General features: G+C 42.5%; 1 protein-coding gene and 1 long non-coding RNA gene across 3 annotated transcripts in view; one reads left to right on the forward strand and one right to left on the reverse strand.

Annotated features, from left to right (window-relative positions):
* Window positions 1-5,452: 5,452 nt before the first annotated feature.
* LOC139154958 (uncharacterized) lies at window positions 5,453-17,479 on the reverse strand. Of its 2 annotated transcripts, XR_011556996.1 has the most exons (4): window positions 17,342-17,479; window positions 12,452-12,509; window positions 7,985-8,073; window positions 5,453-5,710 (listed from the first exon to the last, which is right to left on the reverse strand). It is a non-coding gene; the product is annotated as an uncharacterized lncRNA (long non-coding RNA). The 2 variants fall into 2 exon arrangements; XR_011556995.1 differs by lacking the exon at window positions 5,453-5,710 and having other exon boundaries at window positions 8,007-8,076.
* BCAT2 (branched chain amino acid transaminase 2) overlaps window positions 5,879-24,902 on the forward strand; it is a 35,056-nt gene continuing 16,032 nt past the window's right edge. Inside the window, exons 1-5 of the mRNA XM_070730092.1 lie at window positions 5,879-6,017; window positions 19,567-19,635; window positions 20,645-20,845; window positions 21,816-21,926; window positions 23,447-23,566. Coding sequence (XP_070586193.1) covers window positions 5,979-6,017; window positions 19,567-19,635; window positions 20,645-20,845; window positions 21,816-21,926; window positions 23,447-23,566 — 540 coding nt within the window. The 5' untranslated portion in view covers window positions 5,879-5,978. The remainder of the gene's footprint in view (window positions 6,018-19,566; window positions 19,636-20,644; window positions 20,846-21,815; window positions 21,927-23,446; window positions 23,567-24,902) is intronic.

The following is a 24,902-nucleotide window of genomic DNA, read 5'->3' on the forward strand; positions in this document are numbered from 1 at the left end:
GTCCCGCCAAACGATATTGTTTAGTTGACGGGACCCGGAGAAGGCCAACTCTGTGGGACCTAACTGGTCGCTGGGATTCGTGCGGCAGAAGACAGTCCCGGAGATAATCTGGTCCGATGCCATGAAGGGCTTTATAGGTCAAAACCAACACTTTGAATTGTGACTGGAAACTGATCGGCAACCAATGCAGACTGCGGAGTGTTGGTGTGACATGGGCATATTTAGGGAAGCCCATGATTGCTCTCGCAGCTGCATTTTGTCCCTCTGGCTTACCAAAATTCAACAGCAAAAACAGTGATATCAGAATAACAGAACTGGAAGGGATCTGGGAGGTCTTGCAATCCAATCCCACCACCCAGGCAAGAAACTCTACACCCGTGATGGCGAACCTGTGGCACACATGTCACATGTGGCACGCGAGCCATTGCCCTAGCTCAGCTGCGGCATGTGCGTGCACACCAGTCAGTTGGTTTTTGGCTCACGAAGAGGCTCTGGGAGGGTGTTTTCGGCCTCCAGAAGGGGCAGGGGAGGGCATTTTTGTCCTCCTAAGGCTCCAGGAAAGCCTGTGAAGAGTGAAAAATGGGCCTACAGGAAGTCAGGAAATGGGGGTCATGGATGCGGGCAGGGTAACACATGGGAGTCGCATGGCGGGACCCAGGAGAAGAGCCTTCTCTGTGGCGGCCCCGACCCTCTGGAACCAGCTCCCCCCAAATATCTGAGTTGCCCCCACCCTCCTTGCCTTTCGCAAGCTCCTTAAAACCAACCTCTGTTGTCAGGCATGGAGGAATTGAAAATTTTTTCTCCTTTTCCCCTAGGCTTATAGAATTTATACATGGTATGCTTGTTGGTATGATTGGTCTCTTAAATTGGGGTTTTTTAGATTACTTTTTAATATTAGATTTGTTACATTGTTTTCTTCATTGTTGTTAGCTGCCCCAAATCTAAATAAACTAAACTAAACTAAACTAATATGCATGTGCAGGGGAGTTGTGGCACATGGGGGCATTAAATCATGGGTGTGGGAACATGCACGGGCACTTTCAGCAGCCAAGGAAAAAAAGGTTTGCCATCACTGCCCTATATCATTTCAGACCAAATGTTTGTCTAATTTCTTCTTAAAAAGTTCCAGTGTTGGAGTACCCACAACTTCTGGAGGCAAGTCGTTCCACTGATTAATTGTACTAACTGGTTGTTGGCGGTGTGACTTTGGGAGGTTATAAAAAATCTGACTCAAAATAAGATTAGTCAAAACTTGGGGAGCATATATAATCTGTTTTTAATGAATTCCCTCTATTGTCCCCCTCTGTCCACCAAACCTAAGAATTGGGCTGAAAATATCAACTCCACGTTGTCTTCGATCTCACTGCCTCACCTTACGAGGTAATCCCGAAGCACAAAACATTAAAGTAGTTCAGAATTGCTCATCCTGAACTTGGAGAAGAAATTTGTCAAGAAAGATCATTTTTAAACTTCACTTTTCATCAGTTTTCCCCTTGGTGATTCCCACCAGATAAAGGGACTGCACCTTCAATGACACCCCCCCCCCCAATTCAAATAACTACATTTTGAACAGAAGCTGCACAAATCCTGACCTTAACAATAAAAACAAATTCCGAGTTCAGCTCCAGTGAACATTGCAACTTAAGCCTTTGAAAACAGCCCAGACCTGTTTTTCACAGAGTTGCCCCTAAGGTGAACTAGACCTTGAGGCTAAATATGTTAAAAAAAAAAGAAAAAAAAAGCTTGCTTTATTAAGCGTGAAAATGTTTAACTGACCACTTCTTGTCAGTTATTTCCCTGACCATGAAATGCCTTATCAACCAATGTTTCTCTGGATTAATATGTAGAGAAAGTGGGGCTTATATTTGCCTTGGCTCGTTCTGGTGTTGGCATACAATGACAAAAAATACTATTGCCATCAACATTTTGTTCCTGTCTTTTTTCCAAAAAAATATTAATCTTGGTCCTTTTCTTTAATCCTCCAAGGAGGCCTGTAAAAAAAGGCTTAGATTCAATTTGGGGTAGAGCTGAATTCCAGCTGCCTTGGGCCAGTAGGTCAATTTATGGATGTTTAGATCTTATTTCCTATTAGCCTAGCCCAAGGATAGCAAAGCTGGCTCTTCTATGACATGTGGACTTCAACTCCCAGAATTCCTGAGCTAGCATGATTGGCTCAGGAATTCTGGGAGTTGAAGTCCACATGTCCTAGAAGAGCCAACTTTGCCGATCGCTGGCCTATCCCTAAGTGAGCAACGGCAAAGTCCATGGAGTGAATGTCCAAAACCTTCTAGAGCAGAGGTATCAAACTCAATTTTATTGAGGGCCTCATTGGGGTGAGTTTGTCAGGGGTGGGATGGGGGTGAGGTGAGAATGACTAGCTCAACGTCACTCGTGTTGATGTTGTCTGTGGTGGCCCAAGAATTCTGCTACCGAAAACGGGATCCCAAGCTCCATTTTTGGCTGTGATGGCCTCCTGCAACACTCTGCCAGCGAAAACAGAGCTCAGAAAGGCCACATTCAGCTGCTCTCCCTTAGCCCCCCCCCCCCAAGCTCTGTTTTCACTGGCAGAGGGTTTATCAACGTTCCATAGAGCAAATAATTAGGATGTAACACTAAGAGTAATACATGGTGGAAGAATATTATGGTTGATTTAAAAATGACCAAGGAGAGATTCAGCCTCGAAGTGAGGAAAAACTTTGATGTGAAAGCAATCAACCAGTGGAACAGTTTGCCAGCTGAAGTTGTGAGAGCCCCAACACTTGCGACCTTCAAGGGGAGATTGGACTGCCATCTGTCTCAAATGGTATAGGAACTCCTGCTTTAGTGGGGAATTGGACTTGATGACCTGCAAGGTCCTTTCCAACTCAAATAAATAAAAATGACTTCTGCTGTTACAAGTAGTCCGTGACAACAGCTTAGTGATTGTTCAAATTAAAACGGCACTAAAAAAAGTAAATGTCTCATTTAATAACAGAAATGTTGGGCTCAATTGTAGTCATAAATCAAGGAGTATCTGTATTATCATTGTGATGGCACAATGCTTAAGATATTGGGCCCACACCAAGGAGCCCAAGATTATAGAGTAGTCCACTTTTAGCCATGAAAGTTCAGTGGATGATTTTGGGTTAGAATAAGAGTTAGAAAGTACCTTAGACTTCTTTAAGCAGGAAAGCCTGTATACCATTTCAGACAAATATCTTCTTAAAAATCTCCTGTGTTGGAGAACCCACATCTTCTGGAGGCAAATTGTTCCACTGATTAATTGTTGTAAATGTCAAGACATTTTTCAGATGTATCTCAGAGTTCTTAGGGAAGAAAAATCAGCAGGAACTCCCAAAATAAAGTGAATTAAATCAGTGATTATGAGATGCTGTATATGAATTAAATGTGGAGAAAAATAAAAAAACAATACCAAAAAATCAGTCAAATCAGTCATTATTGTGCCACCTTTAAGGCCCCAATCTTGCCAAAAAAGCTTAAAAGTGACATTGACAATCCAAAGGTACATTTTTGTTTTTAAAAAAGAGATTAAATGGATATTTCAGGGATTGTTTCTACAGGGCTCATGATGGTAGAGGTCCTATGAATGCCACGTGAGAGTCGAGATGTTCAGAACTGTGTTCAGTTCTGGAGACCTCACCTACAAAAAGATATTGATAAAATTGAACAGGTCCAAAGATGGGCTACAAAAATGGTGGAAGGTCTTAAGCATAAAACTTATCAGGAAAGACTTAATGAACTGAATCTGTATAGTCTGGAGGACAGAAGGGAAAGGGGGGAAATTATTGAAACTTTTAAATATGTTAAGGGGTTAAATAAAGTTCAGGAGGGAAGTGTTTTTAATAAGAAAGTGAACACAAGAACAAGGGGGCACAATCTGAGGTTAGTTGGGGGAAAGATTAGAAGTAACGTGAGAAAATATTATTTTGCTGAAAGAGTAGTAGATGCTTGGAACAAAACTTCCAGCAGACATGGTTTGTAAATCCACAGTAACTGAATTTAAACATGCCTGGGATAAACATATATCCATCCTAAGATAAAATACAGGAAACAGTATAGGGGCAGACTAGATGGATCATGAGGTCTTTTTCTGCCAACAATCTTCTATGTTTCTATGAAATGAAGCAGTTTTCAGAATAGTCTTTGTCTGCCAAACTTCCTCTATTTCTCTGGAAGGTTACAGTCTTGTATGGCATATTTTCAATTGACTTGAAATAGAGATTACCTTAGTAAAAATATAAATCATTCAAAAGCATTTTTAGTATTTTCTAATTCCTTTTAACCTTCCTCCTCATTTATCTCACAAATCATTCGAAGTTGTTCACTTTTACTACTTAATGGATGAGGCTGTTGTATTATGATTTGTTATGATTTGTTCAAGGACATAATGAAGCAAGAGAAGTGGATGAAGTTTAGCATTTAGATGTTTGTAAGTGATTAGAATCTTTTTGTAGTGGATTTCAATTTTTTTGAAGTAAAATCACCTTTTACGGAAGGGTGCAGTTGTGCTTATTCTCCTCCTTTTTTGTGAGGCTAAGATTCAGTTATTCTGGATCAAGCAGGAGGTTTCCAACTCATCATTTATACTTTGAACAAAACAATATTTAAATAGAATTCAGGCTAAGACTGGAGACATAACGCACATGTCTATTCAACGGAATATAATTCAGCAGATTCTCAGGAGCATTAAAAAAAACTACTTAGAATCATTTAAAAAAAAAACAATAGCATTTTGTGGTTGTATTTGGTCCAGCAGGAGATCATTTGGCTTCCTTTTAATGTTTTCAAGTCTGCATTGATTTTAGGTCGGAATTGATGTGGGATGTGTTTTCTCATTTCTTCTTCAGCGTGTCCTGTTTTTGGAAAGGCTATAAAATTAAGCAAACAATGCACAGCCAGATGAGATATAGAGTTTCCTGGTGCCTCACCTACGGGCTGTGTGCCAGAGCAGCTGTTGTTTGCCCAGCATAAGTTTAGGCAGAAACAAACCTATGTGTTCCTTGAAGGGTGCACATGCCAGCCATGTTATTGGCTGTGTTAAAGGGTGTGTAAAGAGGACTTGGCCGTGATTGGCTGTGCCCCCCACCCCTTGACTATGTAGTGCAAGTAAACAAAAGCAAGCAATTAACAATCTATGTACAAAATACCTTGTAAGTGCCCCTCAGAGATACTTCCCAACTTCCAGCCACAGCCTCTTTTTTTGTTTCCCCCCCTGTATTTGGGACATCATGCACTCGGCCATTATCTGCTCCACTAAATTGCCTCTTTTCAACAGGAGGCAGGCTACTTTGATTTGATTTCTATTTTGATTCTATTTTTGATTCAACTTTCAAGACAAGGAGATTGCATTAAGTGGAATCACCCAAGCAAAATCTTATACGTTTTTTCTCTCCAGAAGTATGGATAGCCATTGCATAAGAAGGAGCCCCCTGGCAGAAGTATCTCACATTACCTGCTGGTGTAGTGGTTAAGGTACCAGGCTACAAACCGGAAGGTTGTGAGTTCCAGTCCTGCCTTAGGCACACAAAGCCAGCTGGGTGACCTTCAGCCAGTCCCCAAAGGCGAGTGAACACCACTTGCAAAAAAAAAAAAAAAAAAAAAAAAAAATAATACTGCCAGGAAAAACTCCAGGATTTTGTCCAGGCGGAGTACACGGTTGGAAGGGACCTTGGAGATCTTCTCAAGCAGGAGACCTTATACCATTTTCAGCCTGAAAGCAAAAAGAAAAAAAAGCAAGCGAGAAGCGCGACGCTCTGTACATGCTCAGCGGTGCTCTTTCCTACAACAGAAGCCCGACCCCCAAAAGTTGCATCCCAGCCACGCAACCCCACCCACACTCCAACTCAAAACAGCCTCCGGGATCGGCCAAACGAGGCGTCGCCAGAGGCGGGCCGGGGGGGGGGGCGGGACCCTTTGGGGGCCTGGCCTCGCGCAGGCCCCGCCCAGCCTCATTAAACCACAGCCTTAACAACAACAGCATGGCAGTTACCATGGGAGTCCAGGGGTGCTTGCGGCAGGTAAGTTGGGGGTACAGGAAACGGCGGTGGGGGAGGGATAAAAGGAGGGGGCCCCCGACGTTTCCGGTTCAGTTTATAAATAGCTCCGGGCGGAAACGTTGCTGATAGATAATGCTCCCTCCCTTTCCCAAATGCCCCCCTTTGGGATTCTTTTTTTCTTTCTTCTTCCTCCCTCCTTTCTCTCCGCTGTCCCCAAAGTGGCTTCCTCACGTCATCCCAGGTGTGAGGTCGTTTTCTGCATCACTACCAGTCTTGCCTCCCTCGATTCCCACAGTTTGTGCCCTTCCCCTGGATAACCCCGGACTAGGTTTTTGTCATCTTCGCAAAACAACTCTCTGCTTTCTGCCTTCCTCTTCTCTCTATGCCCCTTTCTTGGCTCCCCCCCCCCAAAAAAAGAGCTCTGCCCCCCTTTTGCCCACCGAAGCAAACATCTCAGATGCACTTGATTTCCGCCCTGCAATTTCTCAAAGGGATTGACTGAGAAGGATGGTGGGAACGAAATGCCCCTCCTTTTGTTTTCCCACCAGGAAAAAGTTTTATAATCTTCGGGAAGGAGATGTAGAACTTATACACCTCTGAATATGTTGCTTCTTGGATTGGGAGTGATGATGGTGGGGAAAGACTCTCCCAGGTGGAATTGCCTGAATTACTTTGCCCTCTCCATAGATACTTCTGTCAAATAGATTTTTTTCGTTTGTGATTTGAACAGATGCTTTTGTTTCTTTTAAGTCGGTGGAATTTCCCCAACATTTCCTTAAGATAGTATTCCTTTCAATTACACTCATTTGAGCCCTTCAGCTCAAAATTCTTCCTGGATGAAGTTAGATTCTCCCCCACCCCCCAATGTTTATACAGTTATCCTCTTAAGCCATTCTGCAAAATAGTCTTAGTTTCTTATGAATAACTAAATACTGGAAAAATGGAATGGAAAAATACTAATTCCCTTCTGGTTTTTTTCCTGGTTTCTCTTCTTGTTTAACTGGATTTTGGTAAAAGGTTCTGAACAAAAAAATAAATAAACCTTCTTCTTCAAGTTATGTTTCTTATGCTAACAATGAAGAAATTTACACCTTCCTGTGGGTTTGATAATAAGAGTTACGGCAGTTGCACTTTGGGGAAAATAATTCTTTATTCATTTCTTAGAATATATAACAACTAAATCTACACAAAAGATGACTTGCAGTACAGCGCAACTCTGAGGGATTTCTTAAGCTGAACTTTCTTCTAAAAAGTCTTAAACTCACAAAGACAATGTCATGATTTTTCTTTATACATTTTTCAAAGAAAGCACACTCCATCTACAAACATACTTCTTTCAGTGCATGTTCCTAGCCTGGATGGGCCGAATAATAGGTCTTAGGCTGAACTGAGACATCTTTTCTCAAACCGGTAATCTGTAAATGTGCAGTTTAGAAAATCGTACTGAAGATAGATTTAGCCAATGGGGCATCCTCCTTACTGCAACACCCAGAATTCTTAGCCAACAACAATTTGTGGTCCTCATTAAAACTTGTGGCAAATGCCATAACACCATTTTCAGAAAGTACAGGTTAGCCCAAAGCCTTTGCTCATGCAGTTTGAAATTCTGAGAGCTTCAATTCCAACTTTGTTGTAAGGAGTTGGGGAAGACATCTTTAAGGGACATATATCAGGGCCCATAACATCTGGAAAAACTTGATATTTTGAACTCAATCACATATTGTTTCTGCCAGATGTTTGTGATACAACTCTTGTAACTGCTGATCATTAGTCATAGTGGGTTGATGAACATTTTACCATAAATTTAATAGTACAGTAATTCTCTTCCCGGTGCTGTTGCATTGTTGTAAACTTCAGATCTGTTTTCTCAAGTCCTGGTCTTCCTTTGATGGTTGTAATCTTTCAACTGTGTGCAAGATGCTTTTTAAAATGTAAGCTACTCATATTTGGAACATCATGTTCTTTTTATTTATTTATTATTTCCTCACCTTTGACTTTTTGACATTCAGCTTAGGAGAATTGAAACTTCCTGAAGAATAAAGATGATTCGCAGGAGTTGGCATGATCAGGTTTCTGTCTACTGAAAGGGAGGAGAATCAATGTGTTATTACTTGCCAGGAATGTAAAGAAGGCCAAAATTTTGAAAGACCAAGAATCAGGGTAGTTATTATTATTGAAGTTGCTTCTATGTCTCTCTGTTAGGATCAGGAAATCTGTGTCTCCCTTAGTATTACATTACTAAACCCAATTCTTTATAGTTTGCATGCAAGAGTATGCACATTTTTAAAAGAAGGAATCTCAATCCTGTGGAGAATAAATTCAGGTTAATTTACATGAGGTGGGGGAAGAGTAATTCATAGGATTGTCTCAAACTGGGTGGGGAGGGCTGCACAAAATACCCTGGCAAACTTTTTCCATTGTTACTGTGTTTTGCAAACTTACATAATTGCCTTGGGCAGTGGATTTCACTAAAAGACCTCCCATATCTCCTTCCAGCTCTATGGATTCTATGATCCTTATCAATTTCCTACAATGTCTCCTATTGCTAAATTGAGCATTGGAGGTGAGGGGGTATGTTTGATTGCATACTTGCATTCCTTAGAAATGTAAGTCATGAAGGAAATCCTGTCAACTACTATCAGATTCAAAATTTTAGTTTATAAATAAGTCCTAAAAGTTAGTTTTCCAAAAAGGAATTGTTGAAATTCTGGATTTATAAGAAATCACATTTGCAACTGCATCTCGACATAATCTATGGTAGGGGTCCCCAAACTAGGCAACTTTAAGACTTGTGGACTTCAACTCCCAGAATTCTCCAGCCAGCTGTGTCTTAAAGTTGTCAAGTTTGGAGACCTCTGATCTATGGGTGTTCAGGGGATTGATTCTAATACCTTGAATTAATGATCCATTGGTATCTGACTCTGGTTGGCGAAGTTTAGAATAACAGTGCTAAAGTCAGTTCCCTAAACCTACATAATGGTCAAATCTTACTTTACTGTTAAAGGCACTATTAGGACTTTAGAGAATTGACAATTGAAGGGAAAGCAAAACAGAACAGTTTTCCCATAATGCTCCGTTTGGTTAAGCTTTCTTAGAAAGAAATGGAAAGGAAAAATAGAGAACAAGGCTAAGAAGATTGACATATGTGCAAGAACCACTTGAAATTGTACCTCTATTGGCTCTGAGCAACTCATCTAAACTGGATTTTTAGATTTCCCCCCAAGAGATGGGTAGTGAGGTGTCTGGTTTCCTAGAAGACATTAAGCAGACTCTCTTGAGACTGTTAATCTCCTGTTTGCTTTCTAATCCCTTTAATTAAAGACTGTCAGGATACACCGGGGATAGGATTTCACTGGGCTGTAGAAATGATTTGCCCCCTGCCACGTGGCTATCTATGGCAGCTGCCTGTACAATCTTTCCTGGGGTTTTGCTTTCTCTGCTTTCCCTTTCCCCTGAGGAATTTTGAATTTGCCCTGGAGGTCAAATTAATTAACCTTCTGAATTTTTTTATTTTTTACTTGTAAGTTATAATTTGTTCCTACCACTGTTTTTAATTTGTGTTTTATTTATGGTTTTCTTATGATGTTGTGGATGTCGCCAGGGGCACTTAGCGGAGGTGTAGAAATTTAATAAACGTACTCTTTAACAACTCTGTGGCTTAAAGCAGAGTACACATTGAGGGAGAGGTTAGGTAAATGGTGAGGCAGTTGTTGTAAACCTAAAAGGATTGCGAGACTATTTTACAGAGAGTAAGTAAATTGAAACCGATGCCTCGTAATGGGTAGCTGAGGTAGGATTTCAGTTCAGGCTCCTTAGACTCAAAACCTCTACACTGGAATATTTGGGGTTCTCTGCCTCTACTTGCATGCTCATGTTCTGTCATTGACATTGACTGTGTGTTGCCATTGTTAATGCTTCTTCTGTTTCTCTTAGAAGGGTGCAGGCAGAGTCTGTCTAATTCACTACAAATCCATCTGGTGTACTTCTAAACTGAGCCTTTGCTTTAGGCAAGGGGAAATGTCATTGTTCGCTGGCTGAGATCCCAGATACCAATTTGGAAGGGAAGAAACTGGTTTAGTCAGTCCTTCTGTGCCTGTCACTGATTTTCCCAAGGGCAGGATAATCTACAGGTAAATAGGTTTGCTATTCAAGTAAAGTGTTTAGAGCGAAATGTGAGATGTTGAATCTTAAAATTAATCACAACTTTCTAGTGCTTAGAGAAAGAGGCAGAAAAACAGACTGACAGACAGGCAAAGACAGAATGGGAGGCAGACAGAGATAAAGGCAAATACAGAATGGGAGGCAGACACAAAGAGAGAAAGAGAGAAAGAGAGATAGCTGAAAGACAGAGGCTGTCTGATAGATAGATACATAGATGATAGGTGATTGATAGATAAATAGATAGATAGATAGATAGATAGATAGATAGATAGATAGATAGATAGATAGATAGATAGATAGATGATATACATATTGGCAGAGAAAGACATCTATCTATCTGTCTGTCTTTCTGTATGTCCGTCCATCCATCCATCCATCCATCCAAGAAGGAAGAAGGAGAGAGAGAGAAAGAGAGAGAAATGCTTTGGGCGAGGTTGTAATAAATATTTGCCTTATCACCTGCAGGAAGTTAAATTTTCTCCAGGCTACTCAAACCTTCTTAAAACAGGAAGAAAGTGGTTGTTTAAAGCAGTTAAAGCAGATGGAATGTAGATTATATTTTTATGCAGGGAAGACTTGTCTGTGTGGTTTGTATTTTGCTGCCCTCTACTGTTGAATGAGTTGTCTACATGCTTTCAAATGCTATTGACTGGCAAAATCAATAGCATTAGAATTACATGCCTTCTATCTCCCTATCCAGAAGGGATCTTTTGAGAGTACTCATCCTTTGGAAGTACAATATTTCATGTTGCAACATTTTTTTTTTTAAAAAAAGCTTTACAATCTCTCATTTCAATCGAGAAATTATTTCCATCCATTGTTGGATTATCTGTTGGCACAATGTATTTAAAACTCTATTGCTTGCAATTACAGGTAGTCCTCAACATACGGCCAACATTGAGCCCTATGTTTCTGTTATTAAGTGAGATGCTTTTTAAGTTGAGTTTTGCTTTCTTTTATGACTTTTTTTTGCCATCTGTTAAGTCAGAGGTCTTCAAACTTGGCAACTTTAAGACTTGTGGACTTCTGGCTGGAGAATTCTGGGAGTTGAAGTCCACAAGTCTTAAAGTTTTGGGACTTCTGTGTTAAGTGAATCATTGCAGTAGAAAAAGTCAATAGTCTGGCTGTTAAATGAATTTGACCTTGCTTGTCAGAAGATTGCAGAAGGTCATGATAACGTGATCTTGGGCCACAGCAACAGTCATAAATACAAACCAGTTGCCAAGCATTTGAATTTTGATCCCATGATCAAAAGGATGTTGCAAAGGTTGTAAGTGTGAAAAACAGTTATAAGTCATATTTTTCAGTCTCATTGTAACTTTGAACCATCACTAAACATATACCAATGACAAATTTCTTGTGTTTCCCAATCACACTTGGCGAATAAAGAATTCCATTCCATTATTCTATTCTATTCTATTCTATCCTATTCTATTCTACTCTACTCTACCCTACTCTACCCTACCCTACCCTACAGTACCCTACCCTACCCTACAGTACCCTACCCTACCCTACCCTACCCTACAATACCCTACCCTACCCTACTCTAAACACTGTTGGAGTTTGATGAGTACCGTATATTGGCCATCAGGAGGTGCACACCACTTTCATTCTAACTAGGTGTCACCCATAATAGGAAAAGTAGTGCCTCCTGGTGGCCAAAATAACTGAAAATATTGCACAGAATATATATACAGTGATCCCTCGATTTTCGCGATCTTGATCTTCGCGAAACGCTATATCGCGATTTTTCCCACCCGATGACGTCACTCTCTTCCTTCCTTTCTCATCTTTCTTTCTCTCTCTCTTTCTCTATCTTGCTTCTTCCTCTCTCACACTCTCTTCCTCCCTCTCTCATCTCTTTCTTTCCTTCTCTCTCTTTCTCTATCTCTCCCCCTCTTGCTGGCGGGCGGCGGGCGGAGCGGGCGAGTGGGGGCATCAGCGAGGAGCCGGGGTTTCCCCTTTGCGTGGGCGGCGGGGAAACCCCGATCTTCGTCTGCTCGCTGCTGCTGCGCTGCCGAGCAGATCAGCTGCTGGGCGGCCGCAGCAGCAGCGAGCAGACGAAGATCGGGGTTTCCCCGCCGCCCACGCAAACTCCACCATCTGCGCATGCGCGGCCATGGAAAAAGGGCGCGCATGCGCAGATGGTGTTTTTACTTCCGCAACCCTACATCGCGAAAAATCGATTATCGCGAGGGGTCTTGGAACGGAACCCTCGCGATAATCGAGGGATCACTGTACTGCAGTAAAAGTAGAGAATTATATGAATATAAAATCTTAGACCTACAACTTACCTTAAAAAAAAAAAAGGGTTCCCATGTCCTTCTCTTCCACCCGATTTCAAAGCACAACCTGTCATGGAAAATTAAGGGATTCAATACTTGTTTTGCCCAGGGAATGTTCCATGGGATCTCCAGGTTGAAAAGGCTTAGGCAAGAAATCAATGAGAAACCCTCTTTGCCATCCAATTTCCCACCCTTTGGAATGGGCTGCTGTCCCCATGGGAGGGGGGGGACGCAATGGGGGGTAGTAAGTTTATTCACTATTAAGTATTTATTGAATACTTAACTTAATAGTTCTTTTATTCTTCTTACTTCTCTAGTAGCTTACTATGATTCTTAATTACTTTTAAAGTAGGAAATACAGTAATTAAATAGTATGTTTTTACCCATAAGCGCTTTAATCATTTTAATCATTATCTAGAACTGAACTTTTATAGCAATCAAAGAAAATTGAGCTACTTGCCTAATCTGTTATCATACTGAACCTTGTGGGTTCAGTTAAAAAATCTTAAAATCTGTGCTCCTCAACAAATAATGCTGTCCGTCATTTGTCCTTTTTGTGGCTATTCAAATAATGTGACTTAGTCAACTGAAAAAGAGTCTAAGCACCTTTTTGAAAACTTATCTTGGTTGGTAAGCCACTCCCACCCAGTCAAATGACCTTTAAGCCACTCCCCCAGTCACATGATTGTAAAGCCACTCCCATTTCGTCACAAGCCTAGCAAGCCACTCCTTTCTGGTTACATGACCATCAATCCACACCCACACAATAAGCCATGGCCACAGTGTGGTAGTAAATTTTTTTGCAGCCCTTCACTGCCTTGATCAATTGATTATTGACTGATCCAGAAGTTAATGGACCCAGAGAAATTTTGGGAGACTCCAAGGGGAATTTTTTTAAAGTTCAGCTGCCTTATTGATGGATTGATTTATAATGTGGCAATGAATATATTAATGCGCCTTTCTCCTTCTATTTTCCCCACAACTGTGAGATAATAGAATAGAATAGAATATAATTTTTTTATTGGCCAAGTGTGATTGGACACACAAGGAATTTGTCTTGGTGCATATGCTCTCAGTATACATAAAATAAAATATACATTTGTCAAGAATCATGTGGTACAACACTTAATGATTGTCATAGGGGTCAAATAAGCAATGAAGAAGCAATATTAATAAAAATCTTAGGATATAAGCAACAAGTTACAGTCATACAGTCAACATGGGAGGAAATGGGTGAAAGGAATGATGAGAAAAACTAGTAGAATAGAAGTGCAGATTTAGTAGAAAGTCTGACAGTGTTGAGGGAATTATTTGTTTAGTAGAGTGATGGCGTTCAGAAAAAAAAACTGTTCTTGTGTCTAGTTGTCTTGGTGTGCAGTGCTCTGTGGCGACGTTTTGAGGGTAGGAGTTGAAACAATTTGTGTCCAGAATGTGAGGAGTCAGTAAATATTTTCCCCGCCCTCTTTTTGACTCGTGCAGTATACAGGTCCTCCATGGAAGGCAGGTTGGCAGCAATTGTTTTTTCTGCAGTTCTGATTGTCCTCTGAAGCCTGTGTCGGTCTTGTTGGGTTGCAGAACCAAACCAGACAGTTATAGAGGTGCAGATGACAGACTCAAAGATGGTTTTCACGGTTAAGGCATGACTTGAACTCACGATCCCTTGCTTTCTAGCCTGGTGCTTTAATCATTAAGCAAATTGCCTCTCTCTTTTTTTGAGAGGTGTGTGTGTGATCCAAGTGTGGCATGGAATAATTAATGGTATTGTGGCTTCTCAGCTGTTCTTGCCTCATTTCGGTGCTCTTAACGCCTCTTCAGTTTGTCTGTTTATTTGAGTTTATCCTGCTTTTCCTTCTGGCAGTGTACATAGTAATTTCCCCCCATTTTTCCCCCTTCACAACAACGACAACCCTGGGAGGTAGGCAAGGCTGTGGCCTTTCCTTTGAGAAGGGGAGCAGATTCCGCCTCCCCTGCCTTCGTCCTTGTGATCTGTTTAAAAATCTCAGGGCTGAACTTCAGCCCTGAAGGTTGCCACTCAAGCTTTGCAGCTCCTCTGGCAGGCACTCAAAACTTCTAATCTCAATAGAAAACTGGACTTTACTCACCAAAGGCGGGAGATCAGAGTTCAAATCTCTGCTTTTCAAGGAAACTGAACAGATAAACGTGGGTCAGCTGCTTTTAGCTCACCCATCATAATCAATCACAGACAGAACTTGCTTTCAGAAGCCCTGTCACTGGAGACCTTTTAGACAAGGGTGGACAGCCACTTGTCTGGAATAGTATACAGTATACCAGTGATGGCAAACCTATGGCACAGGTGGCATGCAGAGCCATATCTGTTGGCACACGATCTGTTGCCCTAGCTCAATTCCAACGTGCATGTATGTGCCAGCCAGCTCATTTCTGGTTCACACAGAGAGGCTCCAGGAGGGCATTTCTGGCTTCTAGAGAGTCTTCGGGGAGGATGGGGAGGGCGTTTTTATCCTCCCCTTGCTCCAGCGAAGCCTCTGGAACCCGGGGAGGGTGAAACACGAGGTTAATGGGTCCACCAGAAGTTGGGAAACAGGCTGTTTCCGACCCGCAAGGGGCCTCCGGGGGGTAAGGAGAAGCTGTTTTCGCCCTCCCCAGGCATTGAATTGTGGGTGTGGCCACTCGCTCATGCACGATTGTACATGCCCACACTCTTTCGGCACCCGAGGGATAAAAGGTTTGCCATTACTGGTGTATATCCCTGATGCAGGTGGGGGTTGCCCCTCCTACCGCAACAAGTGCACTGCGCGTGCAGGTCTGAACAGCAGCGGGCTGCAGCCGGAAACGGTCAGGTGCACAGTCCCATTTGGAAAAATGGGGATGCACACTCATCTCCGTGCTGTGATGCATGCATGCGTGCGCACGGGTGAGATTCACCGGCGCATGTGCAGGAAGCGAAATCTCGTGTAAGGACGTCTGCCAACGGGAGCGCAACAGGAGCACCGGTGATGGGCAGCCCTTCACTGGTTTGCGTCTCCGGTGTATGCACAGATCTGAGCGAGATTTTGCTTCTGTGCATGCGCAGGAAGCAAAATCCTACAAGTGGCCGTGCATACATATGAGATTTTGGTGGATTTTTTGCTTCCGCCCACGTGCAGAAGCAAAAAATGGACAAAATCTCGCACACAGGCACATCCCCTCGTGAGATTTGCCTCCTGCGCATGCGCAGAAGCAACATCTTGCTTGGATGCGCGCACACTCCGGAGATGTAGAACTGTGTGCACAGCTCAATTTTTGCCACCCATATGATGGCGTCAACCATACCAGGAGGAACCTGCCCTGATGGCGAATCACATGTTCCACCGGTGGCATTTGGAGCCATATCTGCCGGCACGTGAGCTGTTGCCGTAGCTCAGTTGCAGCGTACATGTGCGTGCCCTCCAGCTTATTGTTGGCTCGCACGGAGGCTCTGGAAGGGTGGTTTAGGCTTCCAGAGGGCCTCCAGGGTGTTGTAGGGAAAGCGTTTTCGCCCTCTCCAAGCTCCAGGAAAGCCGCTGGAGTCTGGGGTAGGTGAAAAATGGGCCTACTGGGCTCACTGGAAATTGGGAAATGGGGGAATGGGAGGGGATCGCACAAACATGCTCAGGGGGATGGGGCGAGTGGGTGGCTTTGAATTATGGGTGTGGGCATACACAGGTGTGCAATAGTGCACATGTGCACTATTTCAGCACTCCAGGATAAAAAGGTTTGCCATCACTGATATATTATATGGCCACGGGTGCCACAGGCGGCATGCGGAGCCATATTTGCTGGCACACGAGCCATTGTACTAGTTCAACTCCAATATGCATGTGTGTGCCAGCGAGCTGATTTTTGGCTCGCACACAGGCTCTGGGAGGGCATTTTTGGCTTCCAGAGAGCCTCCGAGGGAGATGTTTTTATCCTACCCTAGCTCCAGGTGAAAAACAAGCCTAATGGGCCGACCAGAAGTTGAGAAACAGGCCGTTTCCAGATTCCAGAGGGCCTCTGAGAGGGTGGTGAAATCTGTTTTCGCCCTCCCCAGGCATTGAATTATGGGTGTGGGCACTCGCACATGCATGATAGCATGCACACAAGCTCTTTTGGCACCAAGCATTGAAAGCATTTAAAAGCATTCAATCAAAATCCAGGGTAGCTTTAATACTGGTTTTGTTTGTTTGCTTGTTTAGCAGTTTAATTTAAGCATTGTGATATTCTTTGGTTGAGTGTCACCTGCCCCCCCCCCCGCCTTGACATTGTTCATCTGGCTGTTGTGAACTGTAAGCCATGGTTTGTCATTTACAGCATTGTGTGATGTATGAACTCAGCGAGTTGTGGCTTGTTAACTGTTGTTAAAGCATAGATGTGCGGACTTCAACTCCCAGAATTCCCCAGCAAGCAAGGAGTTCCCAAAGAGGCAAGACTGGCTGGGGAATTCTGGGAGTTGAAGTCCGCACATCTTCTGGGGGGCAAGGTTGAGAAACATGAATCCTACCTTTGCATTTCTTCTGGCAGGGAGAGGGAATCACCTCCTTTTACTTTAAAGCTATTTTAAACCTTGAATATCTCCTGCTCCAATGAAATAAATCTCTAGATGAACTGCAACAATTTCTCCCAGAATTTCCAACCCTCTTTAGCCACTTTGGGGAACTCCTGTAATATCTAATTACTACTGTTAACTAATGCTAATTAATCCTAATTACGGTGAGGAATTCACTGCAGCATATATATTTTTTAACTTACAGCACACTGTTGTTGTTTTTTAAATTTTCTCTGCAAGCCTCTCTTTGAAAAAGCCTCTCTTTGCTTTCTCACTTTCTCACAAATTGCACAATTCCCAGTCGAGGCAGGAACAGGGCAGATGGGAAGAGAAAAGGTAATGGTTTATTCTTCCCGAGATCCATGCAGACTTACCTTGTTTTGATTTGCCTTGTTTTCGTCACCAACTGAGAAAGCTGCAGTTTTATTTTCCCCAGGAAGAGAACATTTTAGTCACGGCAGCCTCTTCCTTCTGATGTAGTTTTGCATCCAGGCTCTTGTCAGTTGTGATTCAACAGGATTAAAGTTCAGTCCGGGTTGAAAGGGGTGTTGGGGGTGGGGGGAGAATCTGCTCCAGCCTCTGATTGGCAGAAACTCCTCTATGCAAGAAATACGTTTCTCACGCCTGCCTCATCAATTGTGCCCTTTGTGCATGGGCCTTGCCAATGAAACCTGGCAAAGGCTGTCCTCCCGGATACTGTGCAGCAGTTGCCATCTCGGTCCAGGCAGAACAAATAACGCAGAACTGGACAAAAGTCTCCCCTTCCCACTACACAACTCGAGTGAGATGTCACCCACCGCTCCCCCATCACCCTCCTTCTGTTTATCTTTGTGAATTACATATTAACTAAAGTTGTTTGCTTAAGAATGTTGGGTCTTTGTTTATATCAGTGCAGAGATTTTAGCTGAACAACTCATGCTGCAGGAAGGTAATTGTGCCACTGAGACTCTTTGGTACTGAATATTATATTATATTATATTATATTATATTATATTATATTATATTATATTATATTATATTATATTATATTATATTATTACATTGCATTAATCTATCTATCTATCTATCTATCTATCTATCTATCTATCTATCTATCTATCTATCTATCTATCTATCTATCTACCCACCCATCCATCTTGATCAAAAATATAAAGGGAACACTCAAATAGTCTACAGAGAGGGGCAGCATACAAATATAATAATAATAATAATAATAATAATAATAATAATAATAATAATAATAAATAACACACCCTAAGTCTGAATGAATGAAATATTCTCATTGAATACTCATTGAACAAAGTTGAATGTGAAATTGATGGTCAATCAGTGTTGCTTCCTAAGTGGACACTTTGATTTCACAGAAGTTTGATTTACTTGGAGTTATATTGTGTTGTTTAAGTGTTCCCTTTATTTTTTGAGGAGTCTATCTATCTATCCGTCTGTCCGTCCGTCCGCCCGCCCGCCCACCCACGATTTGACTGTATCTATACCTGGGGTGCCAAACTCACAGCCCGGGGCTTAGATCCAGCCTGTGGGGCCACCCTGGAAATAGCAAAAGACAAGCCTGCAGTGCCTCTGCTGGCAAAAATGGAGGTTGCGAGGGCTCCATTTTCATTGGCAGAAGGTTGCAGGAGGCCGTCGCAGCCGAAAACGGAACTCAGGAGTCTGTTTTTGTTAGTAGAGTGCTTGGGCAACCAAGATACCCCTAACGTTAGTGATGTCGAGCTGGCCACGCCCACCCTGGCCACAGCAACCCCGCCCCTCCAAGGGCAAATACAACCCTGAGGCGGCCCTCAGTGAAATCGAGTTTGACACCCCTGATCTATACTATGGTTTCCACATATTTCCTGCCTCAAAATGGCCGGAATAGATCTTGTCAGTTTCCAGCGGTCTTTGTCAGTGAAGGAGGAATAAGACTACATGTGATTGCCTATAATTTAGTTGACCTTCTCAGTTAATCACAATCCATAAAGGAGTTGAAACTTTAAAAATAAAACCCAGATCTTTGGTATCCATGGTGAGAATCAATGGAAATTAAATGAAGCAATTTAATTTTTTGTTTTCTTGTCTGGTTATTGGCATTTTCCTCTAGCAGCTCTCTAACACCAATCACGGTCTTTTGAAATTAGAACTGGGCACATAAATGCTTGTTCGTGGGTTGGAAAACAAGCGTCAGTGATTAGCCGTTTTGTTAAATGTTCTGGCTTAATTTAGCCAGTGGACCATCTGTTCTTCACTGTGTCCATCCTGACTAACTACGTTTCTTCTCCAGAGATACTGGGGACAAAACGGTCTTTCCCAGCAAACTGTCTGAGATTATTTTAACCAGAAGGTTTCAGTGAGGGTCACTAGCACGCAACAAAGCATGTGCTAATTTCTTACAATGGTTTTTTCCCCCCTGAAATGGGGAAAGCTCCAGGGTAATTGACAAACAAACCAAGCAGTACACCTGCACATCTGCTTCAGAGATTTAACAGGCACAGCTGCTTAAGTCATGCAGTTTAGAAAAAGGATATTTGCAGGACGGCTTCCATATTTCGAGGGGGCAGATATTCATTCAGATTCGTGTTTCCTTCCCCCCCCCATTTCCTTCTAGGTTTTGAGGCGAAAAGCTGGAGGTTTTCTACTTCTGGCTCCTCAGAGATTTTTCAGTGCGACGTTCAAGGTGAGAAATTTTCACACCATCACATCGTATCTGTTCCATGTAGGCAGAAGGGAAAGCAAGTAGGATGCTTGGCTGCATAGTTAGAGGTATAACAAGCAGGAAGAGGGAGATTGTGATCCCGCTGTATAGAGGGCTGGTGAGACCCCATTTGGAGTACTGTGTTCAGTTCTGGAGACCTCACCTACAAAAAGATATTGATAAAACTGAACGGGTCCAAAGACAGACTACAAAAATGGTAGAAGGTCTTAGGAACATAGAAACATAGAAGACTGACGGCAGAAAAAGATCTCATGGTCCATCTAGTCTGTCCTTATACTATTTCCTGTATTTTATCTTACAATGGATATATGTTTATCTCAGGCATGTTTAAATTCACTTACTGTGGATTTACCAACCACGTCTGCTGGAAGTTTGTTTCAAGGATCTACTACTCTTTCAGTAAAATAATATTTTCTCACGTTGCTTTTGATCTTTGGTCTTAAGTGTAAACCTTGTCAGGAAAGATTTAATGAACTCAATCTGTATAGTCTGGAGGACAGAAGGGAAAGGGGGGACGTGATCGAAACATTTAAATATGTTAAAGGATTAAATAAGGTTCAGGAGGGAAGTGTTTTTAATAGGAAAGTGAACACAAGAACAAGGGGACACAATCTGAGGTTAGTTGGGGGAAAGATTAGAAGTAACATGAGAAAATATTATTTTACTGAAAGAGTAGTAGATCCTTGGAACAAACTTCCAGCAGACGTGGTTGGTAAATTCACAGTAACTGAATTTAAACATGCCTGGGATAAACATATCTCCATTGTAAGATAAAATACAAGAAATAGTATAAGGGCAGACTAGGTGGACCATGAGGTCTTTTTCTGCCGTCAATCTTCTATGTTTCTTTGTTGGGGAGAAGTGGGTAGAACACAAACCCAGATGTTTGGGGAAACTTTCAATTTTTAATTTGACATTTGAGGGGAGGGGGGGAAAAGTCGAGACAGTGATAACCTTGAATTTCTTCCAGGCCTCAGATCTCCAGATTGAATTGAACAAACATCCAAAGCCGAAACCAGATTCTAGCAAGCTGGTCTTTGGGAAAAATTTCACGGACCATATGCTCACTGTGGAGTGGAGCAAAGAAAATGGCTGGGGAAACCCACACATCAAACCTTTCCAGAATCTCTCTCTGCACCCAGCCACTTCAGCCCTGCATTACTCAGTGGAGGTAAATGGTTTCCCATCTAAAGAGTTATAGATATACAGTAATACCTTGTCTTACGAACCTAATTGGTTCCCGGGGGAGGTTCGTAAGACGAAAAGTTCGTAAGATGAAACATTGTTTCCCATAGGAAACAATGTAAAATCAATTAATCTGTGCAAGGAAAAAAAACGCAAAAAACTACCGCCGCCCGGCTGTCACCTTTTAAAACAGCCGGGGGGCTTCTCTGCAGCCTCCCGAATGCCGAACCCAGAAGTTCGGGTTTGGCTTTCGGGTTCAGGAGGACGCTGGGAAGCCCCCCGGCTGTTTTAAAAGGTGACAGCCGGGCGGAGGGGCTTCCCAGCGGCCTCCTGAACCCGAACTTTTGCCGAATTTCCGGGTTCGGCGTTCGGGAGGCCGCCGAGAAGCCCCGCTGCCCGGCTGTCACCTTTTAAAACAGCCGGGGGGCTTCTCGGCGGCCTCCTGAATGCCGAACCCGGAAGTTCGGGTTTGGCGTTCGGGTTCAGGAGGACGCTGGGAAGCCCCCCAGCTGTTTCAAAAAGTGACAGCCGGGCGGCGGCGGCGGCAGGTTCGTAAGAAGGAAAAAGTTTGTAAGAAGAGGCAAAAAAATTCTGAACCCCGGGTTCGTATCTCGGGTTGTTCGTAAGACGAGGGGTTCGTATCATGAGGTACCACTGTATACCCTCCAGGATTGGGCTGCAGCCGGTACATTCAAGTACGCACTTGTGCTTGGAAAAATGGAGCTGTGTGAACACTTCAAGCTGACTGGTGGGCGGGTTGTAGGGGAAATATTAATTGCCCATTTTTGCATTAAGCCATAATAATGTCATATGAACAAAGCCATTGTGTTTCATTAACCTGCTAAAGTTTACGCCTAGGTCATGTATCAGGAGATGATCTCTGCCACATAATTCACTTTACTTTTTTGTTTTAATCTCCCCTTCCTCTTCCTCTTCCTCCTCCTTCCCTTATCTAGCTTTTTGAAGGAATGAAAGCTTTCCGGGGCTTCGATCAGCGCATCCGGCTTTTTCGACCCATGCTCAACATGAATCGCATGTTACAATCCTCTCGTCGAGCTTGTTTGCCTGTGAGTCTGTAAAGCAACCTCTTGTTCTCCCCCTTTGCCCTAAATCCAGGATCAGCTACCTGTTAAGCTATGGCCTTTTTCCTGAGGAAACTCGGAAACGGAGTTCAATAAAAGGAATCCTCCCAATGCAAATACAATATGAACGCTCTTACATATTTATACATTTATCACCCAATCAGGTTGCTGCATGCTTAATTACCTCAGAATGACTCGGCATTCTCTTTGCAGTCCTTCCTTCTGCATTGGGATATTTCCTCAGGATATTGCTCAATCCTGACATATATTTCAAGAAAGACTGGGCGAAGTCTCTCCCTGCAACCTTGGGGGTGGGGTTGGCAATTGAAATACACCACAATTTAGTGTATACTTCTGCTATTTGGCTTCCTAGCATTATAATTTCCACCCAGGTAGTTGGCACATGAATATGGAGAAGTGGAGTGTTTTATGTGAGATGTATTTTAATCAAGCTGATTCCATCATTTGCTTAGTGGGAGGCAACGTCCAATGCTTTTAACAACTCTTAAGAGCTGGGGTTGGTGCAGTGATTAGATCATAGTGCTTTTACAACCCTCTCTAATCCGTTTACAGAATCAGCATATTGCCCTGCAGCACTGCAGGCTACTTCAGCTGACTGCTAGCTGTAGTTCAGCAGTTCAAATCTCACCACCGGCTCAAGGTTGACTCAGCCTTCCCTCCTTCCGAGATGGGTAAAATGAGGACCCGGATTGTTGGGGGCAATATGCTGATTCTGTAAACAGATTACAGAGGGTTGTAAAAGCACTATGAAGCGGTATATAAGTCTAAATGCTATTGCTATTAATATGCAATAGTGGCAAATGTCTGTAGCTCGGGTTTAAGGATAAGGGTGAAGGTCAATGTTTTGCACTCCCTACAAGCTGTGTGTGCAGCTCAATTTATGCTACCGGAGTGACGTTCTTATTTGTACGCGTAGCAACCCGATACTGGTTACAAAGTCTGCTGTCAACATCTGAAATAGCATCTGAGAAATAAAGCAGATTCCACTCCAGTTGTCTCACATAAAGTTCGATTTATTAGAAGAGTCATGTTGGTTACATTTCGGCCATTCCGATACTAACTTCTCTCCAGTACTCCACCCAGGTTAAGGTTAATCTCACATCCCCACATCCACAAGTATATCACGAGGACCAGTCCGAGTGCAGGGATTCACTGACTTCCTCTTTTGTTCAGTTGACGCAGAATAAAATATGACCTTGGACTCTGAGAAAGGAATTTGTTGTGGCTATTAACCTCTCTCTCTTTAAACTACCCCTCCTAATTTCCCTTATGCTGTGTTACTGTGGCAGGCCAAAGGCCATCATGTGGCTTTTGACCTGACACCTGGTTTCTGGGTTTCCCAGGTGTGCCTCCCTGTTTCCATTGGGGGAAGGGATGCTAGAGACTAGGTGGAGGTTTGTTCTATCTAGCTGGATCTTTCACAGTCTTTTATTCTCTGTGCAAGGACAAACAGCAGGAACATCGTGTTTATTGTCTTCTTGCAGGCTTTTGATCAGTCTGAATTGCTCGAATGCATCCGGCAGCTGATCCGCGTGGACCAAGATTGGGTCCCACACTCCAGCACGGCCAGCCTCTACATCCGCCCCATCTTGATTGGCACCGAGGTGGGTACGAGTGCTTCCAATTTTAGATGCTTTAGGCGGCAGACGTCTTAAGGATTTCCATAATCTGATGCTAACGGTTATTCAAGCAGGGTTGCCATTTCTAAGTGTTGTCATTTCCTTCCGATTTCCAAAATCTGATCCCTTTTCATCAAAACAAGGTCATGGATAGACTCAGGAATAACTGCGTTCCCATTATTTCTCATTTATCAGAAATAATTGAGTTTCCATTTCCTATTTCTCACTTTCGTTCTTGTTTAACTCATTAATTTCAGTAATGAAACTGTTTTTATGAATTTTAAACATGTATACTGCTCAAAAAAATAAATAAAGGGAATACTCAAATAACATATCCTAGATCTGAATGAATGAAAAATTCTCATTGAATACTTTGTTCTGTACAATGTTGACTGTGGACAACAGCACATGTAAAAACTGATTGCCAATCAGTGTTGCTTCCTAAGTGGAGAGTTTGATTTCACAGAAGTTTGATTTACTTGGAGTTACAGGGGGTGGACAAAAAAATGGAAACACTTGACTTTTTGGCATCGTAATGTTTGAACATGTTCAAATCAATCAAAACTTGACATATTTTAATGTTTTTTTTGTTTTTTGTTTTAATTCTGTTATTTGATATGTTTTTTTAAACTACCTTTTTTAAAACAGAAATTTAAGGAAATTGGTTATAACCTAGAAATGGCAGACTTCTTAGACTTTCAAAGAGGCCAAATTGTTGGTGCTAGAATGGCAGGCGCTAGTGTAACAGAAAGTGCCTGAATGTTTGACGTTTCAAGAGGTAATGTCTCAAAAGTAATGACTGCTTTTGAAAGAGAAGGGAAAACGTCCTCAGCCAAGCACAGGTCTGGTCGAAAGTCGAAGTTGTCTGAGAGAGTCCGACGGTCTCTCTCAGTGAATTGAAAGTGAATTATTGGAGTGGATCGCAAGACCGCAGCTCCTAAAATTACTGCAGAGCTCAATAGACACGTACAGAACCCAGTTTCCACAAAAACTGTTCACAAATCTGGATTCCACGGAAGAGCTGCAAGGTGTTTCCAGTTTTTTGTCCGCCCCCTGTATATTGTGTTGTTTAAGTGTTCCCTTAATTTTTTTGAGCAGTGTACTTCATTCACCCATCAAACAGGCTGGCTGTGCACATTGTAAGCCATAAAAGCTAGCTATGCTTCAAACTAACTAAGATTAGCATATATAAATACATGTCCTATGTTTTTACAGATAGTTCTTGACATATCGCCTGCCATTTTGTAACCTTTTGATATTGTGATATATTATATCAGAAGGCTACTTATGACCAGTTTCAAAGTTCTGATGGTTACCACTT

The sequence above is a fragment of the Erythrolamprus reginae genome, chromosome Z (assembly GCF_031021105.1).
Source record: "Erythrolamprus reginae isolate rEryReg1 chromosome Z, rEryReg1.hap1, whole genome shotgun sequence".
NCBI lineage: Eukaryota > Metazoa > Chordata > Lepidosauria > Squamata > Dipsadidae > Erythrolamprus > Erythrolamprus reginae.